General features: G+C 38.6%; 1 protein-coding gene across 6 annotated transcripts in view; it reads right to left on the bottom strand.

Annotated features, from left to right (window-relative positions):
* Positions 1–1,273: 1,273 nt before the first annotated feature.
* The window catches only part of LOC139480199 (ras-related protein Rab-3), a 73,506-nt gene continuing 65,673 nt past the window's right edge, over positions 1,274–9,106 (bottom strand). For all 6 annotated transcript variants that reach the window (XM_071263232.1, XM_071263226.1, XM_071263228.1 and 3 more), the window contains 2 exons: positions 7,849–7,973; positions 1,274–3,324 (listed from right to left, as the gene is read on the bottom strand). In XM_071263232.1, the coding sequence (XP_071119333.1) occupies positions 3,134–3,324; positions 7,849–7,973 (316 nt within the window). In that variant the 3' untranslated portion in view covers positions 1,274–3,133. The remainder of the gene's footprint in view (positions 3,325–7,848; positions 7,974–9,106) is intronic.

Below are 9,106 nucleotides of genomic sequence, written 5' to 3'. Positions count from 1 at the left end.
GAAAAAATGCTTAAAATGTTAAGGTTACTCACGCCAGTAAGTAAATGTGTTTAAACCTTCCTATGTTCACATGAAACTCTGGGTATTTTCTGTTAAATATCTCCTAACTTAATTTTTCATACCAGTCTTGGACATTCAACATTAATCTCATGAAAAGCATTTTCCAGCATGGTTCTTGAACTGTAAACAATTCAAACAAATCTCATCAAAATCACTTTTTTGGGAATACCTGTTTTCGCTGCTCGATTGTCATGACAACACTGGGTGATGTGACGCTGTAGGTGTTGAATACATGATGCAATGAGCCTGCAATGCCAACATGCAGTGGCTACTGTAGAGTGAGGGCATTATTGCTGGCAATGACTGAAGGAGAGCTAGACAAGTCTAGAGTGGTTCTTGTATCATACACATGTACAGAAATCATTATGATACTACAGGACAAATAAAAGTCTACAGATTTTAACAATTAACAAGAAAATCACAGCATATATGTTTGTCTCTCACAAAAAGCTTATTATTACAAGGGTAAAACAAGTATTATGATTGTAGGGAACCCACATGTACATCAACCAACTGTTAGACTCCAGTACTGCATGCCGAGAAGAACCTAGCACTGAGCAGAGATACACAGCTAACTCAACACAGCAGGAAATTGCACATGTTGGGGGCGGTCAAGCTCCTTGAGATATTAAGTCAGAATGATTGCACATCAAAGTGATTGTTAATACACAAACCTTGCACTTTAACAACCATTCCACACATTGGGGCAAAGCAGCAATATTGTTTGGTAAATGTTCACTCTTGATATATCTGTTATAGTTCCTCCATCAAAAGCCAAATTACCTTTAATCGAATTAGAGGAAACTATATATATCTGTGTGTGTTTGGAGAAGTTTAAAGCCTCAAAACTAACCTAGATTCCGTGGTTTCAAAGGGTAAGTTGGTTGTGTATGCCTTCAATAGGTCTGTTAACACCGTACTTTGGTCAAATGAGTGTGTTGCCGCTTTGTCTCAAACTGTGGGAATTGTCATCACTACACTGTCTACTCATCGTAAACTAAACAGACAGGTAATCAGACTCATTCAGGCAGTGGGACACACTGTACATCCAGCAACAATAAGCTAGAGCTATGTACAGATAAAATGCTCTCAGAAACAACAGCCTACTCTCTCACCAAGGCAACAGTTGCCATGAGATACAGTAGGCTGCCATGGTGATAGAGTTGGTAATGGCATGCTGATGACTAGGTATATCAACAATGTGCTCTCCAACAGATGTATATTCAAGTAATCTTTACAACAACAAGAGTTAATGTCTCACAAATTTTCTACACTATACACAAATTTATCAAGATAGACTTAGAAACTGGGTGTTAATGGTGAGTAATGCAATGAAAGGGACGAGAGAGTTGCCGTTTTAGTAAACTGTGATACTTGCTCTGTCAACCAGGTTGACAAACTGTTACAATTTAGAAACCCTTACAGAAATGATTGAAACGACAATTACCATGAACCTCTTTTGTTCTAGTATACCAGAGTACTCTTTGGGCAGTGAATCAACAGAAACCACTTTAAGAGTGATGATACATTTTACATTACTGTATGTAGAATTGGTCTTAGCTAAACCTTACATCTGAGAAATCCTTACACACAACACTACACAAGGTTTGGTTACCATGGCAAATCACCATTCATAACAACAAGGTGTTAACATGCTTAACTCCTCATGTTGCATATTACAATTATACTCCAGATCATTGTGGTTGATACATATCACATGTCAAGATCTTCTACAATGAAAGTCATCCCATTTCACCCCAGATTACAGAAACCAGAAATGGAATGTCCGAGAACTGAATGAATGTACATGCTGTTGATGACAGACTGGAATGTGCTAGACTGTTGAAACTAAAGACGTATGAGACAGAAGGAGATCATTCAATGTCACTCCATTCGTATGTTGATATTAAGAATCCTCCAGAGAAGAACAAATTGAACAAATAACAAAACATCAAATATTACCAAAACCAAATATAAATATTGGCAGATATGCCAAAGTAGAAATAAATATCTTCAATATAAAAAGGAACAGGAAGGTTAACCACACAAAAGTCATAATATGTAAGTGGATTTCTATTTGAAGTACACTCCTCTAGATAACAATCGGCAAGAAAAACGGTACGGGATCATCCTGCCACAGAAAACTTGAGCTGGCTTTATATACATACAGCTAAATAGGAATTAGCAGAATGTGCTGTCAAGCAATAACATGTTAACGGATCACAACAGCATAAAAGCATGAAACAATGTTACGTTCACGCTATTTTGGCATGATGTTACATCCCTGACGTCGTCTTTCTTGCTGACCGTTCCTGAGATTCTAAGCTAGATCAATCTAATATGGCTGCCACTCTGGCTACTTCCAGACAAACAGATTACAAGTGATGTTTTCATCGTCACTGTTAATACTTGCTTGTCTGAACAGTGGGCGTGAGCTGGACTTGCCGCAAGAATCCCCACTTCGTTCGTCTATACAATGTTTTCCTAACCACTAAGTATGAGCAATAAACACTCGGACAGTCCTGGTCAGAATACTTGGTCCCATATCCAGCTATGTTAACAATGAAAACAGAAGATGCCCTACTTGAGCTGTCTAAATACATGGAATTGCAGATGTTAAAGTATTGATCAACAGACATTCTCTACAGGACTGAATAGTTTAGTGAATATCTTGAATCCTCATTGCTGGACTTGTCATTAATGACAGACTGACCCAAGTATGTTAATTGTTGGGCAAGTTGGTTCGCATACCAAATAACTGTATCAAAGGGGGAAAAGTGAATACTGAGTCTCTACTCCCAATGAGGTCAAAATGGAATAGAAAACATTAAGCTGAAGTATGCCCAAACCGACATAAATCCTCAAAGGAGGTATAGATTTCCAACCATTCCCTGTACATACAAAATCCAAAGACATGCTTGTCCTTTTCATTTGGATTTAAATATCTCCCATAATAGTCACAGAATTTATAGAAAGATGAATGCATCAATCAGCAGTCTAAAACCACTACAAGCCAGATGTGAGACTTGAGTTATTCCCCTTGATACAACCATTTGTTGGTAGGTGTCGCTGATCAGCACTGGCAGCCGCTGCCTTGTGGGTTTGTGTTCTCCGTCAGCCTGGTAGCCTTTGTCTGGCTGTTGGCGAGAGTGGGATCAGAATCGAGGCTCTCCGACATCTTGTCACAGATAATGTCAACCAGGCGCTCGAATACAGCTTTCACATTGATGTTTTCTTTTGCTGATGTCTCGAAAAATTCCAAACCTGAAACAAACAAGTAGGGTACCGATAACAGGAAAAGTGGCTAGTTAACAGGAAACAGTCCATTGACATGGACTGAAACATTTTGCCTACCAAATGGTTTCAGTTGAAACTTTGTAATCATATTTCTACTCAAATAGAAAACCCCCAGAAAAAGCAAACATAACAGAAAGTTACATGATATGCCTTCCAAAACAATTTTTGTCATAAATTCTTAATGTGAGTGATAGAATTAATTTATTACTGGTATCATGCCTACATCCTCTTCTTCTATTGGAAAGAAACTAAATATTTTTATGGACTATTCTCAACAGAGCAAGACTATATAAGATGGAATACAATCTCCAGCAACGATCAAAGGTTAACAATATATTGGCGAAACTGAGGAAATGCTAAAGGGCAAAGCTTTTGTCAAATTATGTTGATGTTGAAGTTTAACAACCTTGTAAGACTCTCCACAACCCAAGATGTTCAATCATGAGGTATAACGGCGTTACAGAGACTACAAAACCTAAACTTATTGACCTTGCTAACATAGCACCGCTGCCACACATAATGTGCGTGTGCGTGTGCGTGTGCGTGTGCGTGTGCGTGACTGTAGTTAACACTGTATGTGTTTTACAAATCATATCTACCGGTATATTGGGAAATAAAAACAGTTTACTACCAGATGGGTGATATGGTATGAGTTTGAAATATTTTGGGACTCATACATTTGGAACTGATGAGAGTTTTGATGATTTCCTCAGTAAATGTAAGTCGCACACACTGTCCTGTTTCTAAGGAGAAAAAATCCCAAATGTTTTTAACAGGGGCATATCCCTTGAGTTATTTCTAGTTGTTGATCTGATTAATGGGACAGGAGTGAAGCTTTCCCTACTAAATAAAACAAGTGTCATAATCCACAAACATACAAGTGACAAATTTCATTGCTCCTATCAATAGCCACAATAATGTGTTTTGTGTCTGGCTGGGAAAGGGTGATCTACTGAAACTTTTATAAACAGGTCTCCGATGTAATAATATTCTCGCAACATGCAATAAATCCCAATAACATTTCACTGAAATCCTTTTTTGGACATGCTGAGAAAGACAATCCTATTAAGTTTTTCTACTGTTTCATCAATATATTTCCACAGTAAGTTACAAGAGCTTCTGAGTTTGATGTGTTAGGCACTAAAACTAATGGCGACAGCAATGATTTCACATGTTAAAACAACTTTCAATGATAGGACAGCTTGTGGCTTAATGTGTTAAAATGGAGTCTCTACTGCGAGATGTCCTTATCCACTTGAAGGTCACATCAGCTCTGACATTACCGTTGAAACCTAAGCACTTAACTCACACACATGAATCTGACTGGTAAAGTCAAGTGACATGCAAATGGCATGGATATTTTATGTGGTCATCTGAAGATGTGGATATTTCCTTTCATTACATGATAACATATTCAGCACACTGGATAAGGTCATCATGAACTCTCCTTAATGGCACTGCAACCATGGTTGGAAATACAATACATATTCCATCTATTTCTCTCTATTAAAACATTATTTCCTGGCATTAATGCATTGTGATTCATTACAAATCCCTGACACTGTTAAATTGTTTTAGGCACATGTACAACAAAATAGTGTCCTGAATTACTGCACAGCATGAGTATGATTTATTCTGGCATCAAGATGTTACCATTTGAGTTAATACCCAGCAATTTTACTTTTACTCATTTGAAAAGAAATATCTGTCACATAGAAATAAAATATTACATTCATAATGTATCATATCTGTAATAACATGTACTGAAAACCTGGAACAGAAGGCAATAAATGTTGCATAAACGCAGTATGTTGCAAGCTGGGTGGAAATAACACATCACAATGGTAATCGGATAAATCACAGGAGGTAGACACGACGTTAGTAGGAACATGAGTTAGTAAACAGGCTGTGACAAGGAACACTGGGACTAGCAAGCAGATATATAGACAACAAACAACTGGTTAGTACTGTGCATAATACATTACAGGAATACATAAATATAACATTATAATTGTGTTGCAGGACATCACTGTGCAGATGTCCACCATCCACTCAATAAGAGTCTCCATCAGACTGCTTCACAAAACAACAACCATGGCTGTACCTCTATCTCACGTAGCTATCATACAGCGAAACAAACCACTCCAATGTGTGACAAAACTCATAGCCCACTCACTCCAATGTGAGGTATAAGAACACTATCCACACACTAGTTTCATGTTGTACTTACGTTGATCTTGTTTACAATCATGTATGTGATTGGGCCCCTCCCCTAAATAGTTACATTACCCATATAGCAATAGTGAGGTTATTACAATGATTGACTAGTTCACTACAACTGAATTATCAATTATCTGCATTCAAGAAGTAATGTTCCCAAGGCGTCAGACTTACGGCATTAATTCACTCAGGACAGGCAGTCCATATCTCTCCATAGCATGTAGGTTATTGTCCACATGTTTCAAATATCCAAACTGATCCATCTTTTAACTTGCCAACCAAATTTGTTATCTTGAAGTTGAGTTGGGAAAGAATGGGAATCCATCATTAAAGATGAACAGTTTATTTTTATTTATTTCATAAAGATCCTTCCTCAAAATCCATCCTTGTCAAGGGCATATAAAACAGTTATTGTATAGCCTCATACTTAGAGACAGGAAAATACTAGAGAAGAGCTTATTAAGCTCTGACTGTGGTATGCCCTAAGTACGTTAGCCTTGTCTGTCATCCACAGTTAGCTTGATTGTCATGAACTCTACGCATATCATCCCACGTACATATATACACAGCTAATTACCTCCTGGCAAATACATGGCTAATGAGGAAAAGAGCCCTTGGTCACTAATCTATGTACAGACTGCACACTGCACGTAGTAGCTTTGGAAATGCAGGTTAGGGAACAGAAAAATAAAAATGTTCATAATTGATGCTTGAAACAGAGTTGGGTAAACTGTCAAAAGCTAACGACAGCCATTTGCCTATTTTCTCCAGTGCAAAATGTCTATTGACACCAAAGTACTGGGCTGTACTAACAACCTTGGTCCCTTTGCATGAAGGGCCAGGCAGGATGTGATATACTGTAAAAATTCAATAAACGCCCGCCTTAAATAAACACTGTGTCAATCGACACACCGAAGGAAACAAATGCCTGCCTCACATAAATGAAAGGCATTAAGTTTTAATGTGGGCGGGGCGAAATGACTAAAAGGATTTACGTTTTATTGGGAAAAAAAACCAAAAAACTTTTGATCTGCCCCTTTGACACTTGCAAAACATTTAGAAGATTCATTGGAAACAACTGAAAAAACCTGCATGCTTAAAAATACATGGGTCGAATTATCTTCCACAATAAAGAAAATCTGGTGCTTATTGAAGAACCTTGAGTAGTTAAAATATGGTTACAATGCAACTAAAAGGATAACAGGTCAAGATGCTGATGTGTCTCACAATGCATTAATTTGTTGCATGTCCTAGTGTGACAGTAAGACATTATATGATAAGTGTGGATAAAATTCATATGCCCTTTTTCTTTTCAGCATTATCATAGGTCTGATAATTTGTAATGTTGTGAGATTAACAAATAAGTGTTAGGCTGAACAGCTGGTCATTAAGTTCAGGTGTTTTGTAGTACGTCTTTTGTTTTACTGCACATTCAAAACTTCATTGTGAACCTTGATCAGTTCCCATTAAGTATATGGCTAATGACTATTATCCACACAACTAATTAGGGTCAGCTGATGCTAGAGGAGGACCTCCAAAATACAGGATTAAGGCAATCATGTAATAGAGGTACGGTATTCACTCATGACAAAAGGTTTTGGATTGATCTATTCATCCACTGTAAGGCCTTGACACTGGCTACCTTGCATTCCAAGAGGAAATACTGGCTTCGTCTAGTGATTAATGTGCAGGGTCATACATACAGTGCTTACATGGTAGACTTGACTGAATGTTATTAGATTATTTTAGTCAGTCAATTTTGCATGCCACAATCAGCAATATTTACATCGGCCTGTAAATAAACATGTCTGGTCCAGACTCGATTGTTTACAGGCTGCCATGAATATGGAAGATCACTGACTGTGGCATTAAACAACATTCACTCACTCACTCCCAAGTGGTAGATAGGATACACAAACAGCTAGGAATGACATGACCACCCAATCTTCATTTCCCAGCAACTCTTATGAAACATTGGGTACAAATGTCAATTACCCCAACAATGTGCAAGTTACACTGTCTACATACCGGAGACAAATACAAGGACATGCTTGTTTAGCGTGAGAACGAATAAACACTATATCATGAATCTAGACTACAACACACAGTTTGATTAAGTAACATATAATTTCACTAAACAGAGTTACATCATGGACAGGGTGCAGTCACAATCTTGCTACATGAGTTACTCTACACACAAAGTGTCAGGCCTTCAGGCACTGATGACGGCAACATGGAGTGATGAAACACTACAAGTCATGCTCTGGGTACCTAATTGGTCTGCTAGCTGTTTTCCCCTCTCAGTTGAAACCACCCGTTCATCCTCCAAGTCACACTTGTTGCCAACTAAAACAACCTGAGCATTGTCCCAGGAATATGTCTTGATCTGGGTGCACCTGGAAGAAAGCAAGAAATGTGTCTGCGTTAAAACATACCTAGGTTATCTGCTAGCTGCTGGCCTCTCTGCTCGGAGACAACACGCTGGTCCTCTTGGTCACATTTGTTACCAACTAAAATTACCTGACTGTTATCCCAAGAGTACATCTTGATTTGAGTACACCTGGAAAATGGGGGAGATATTGAGTTATGATGCCACGCAGACACAAAGAGCAGTGTCAGCATTTGGGCACCAGGACGGTACCTACCTCACCCAGAATATACACAAGGCAGGGAGGAAGTAACATCTCATGTACCATCAAAGGCTCGGGGCACTTAGGAACGTGCAGTCTTTAGTTGTAGCCAACAGACACGATTAACTATGATCCATGCTGACGTGATATTTACATTTTTTATTTCTTTCCCAGGTTCACTGATCAACTTTGCCCCCTGGCAGGAAATACAGGTTTTCTAATGTGCTTCAGATGAGTGTCAACTTAACAATCTCTGGGAAAAGTGGATTCAGAGTGGACCATATGATTGGTTCAGAAGAAGATCAATGCCCTTGACCTTTTGAGTTACAGAGATGCTGCTTCAGGGTCTGGCTATATCTGAACATGACATTGCTGCGCTGCCAAACGTCACGTTCAGAAATTAGTGAAACAAAGGAAAAGCAAACAAAACAAAAACAGAACACAAACCCAAACACAAACCCAGCAGTCAGGCGATAGGAATTGAGTCCTACCTAGGTCTTTGGACAAGTCCTCCCCTTCCTTACTATCGACAACCCGGGACTCCTCGAGGTCACATTTGTTACCTACTAGTAATACACAAGCATTACTCCACGCGTGTGTCTTGATTTGTGTGCACCTGTGAATTGAGACAGACCGGGCATGCAGGAAACGGAAAGGAGAACTAAACATAGTGGAAGTATAGAGTCAGCTGAAGAAATAGCCATGTTAATTACACCTACAGCCCCTGTTATACAAAATGTTTGTGTTGATTACTTGCTGATAATCAATCAAGTTTTTCCATCAAACCCATTATCCCATTAGAAGCTGCATGGGTTGCACCCAGACAGTTGCAGAAAAACAAGTCCAGTAACATTTTTTACCATTCTCACTTTCTTAACTTCAACATATTTTTCAACTGG

The sequence above is a fragment of the Haliotis cracherodii genome, unplaced genomic scaffold (assembly GCF_022045235.1).
Source record: "Haliotis cracherodii isolate W230 unplaced genomic scaffold, xgHalCrac1.p SCAF_4, whole genome shotgun sequence".
Classification (NCBI taxonomy): Eukaryota; Metazoa; Mollusca; class Gastropoda; order Lepetellida; family Haliotidae; genus Haliotis; species Haliotis cracherodii.
This window is presented reverse-complemented; position numbering and strand designations above follow the sequence as displayed.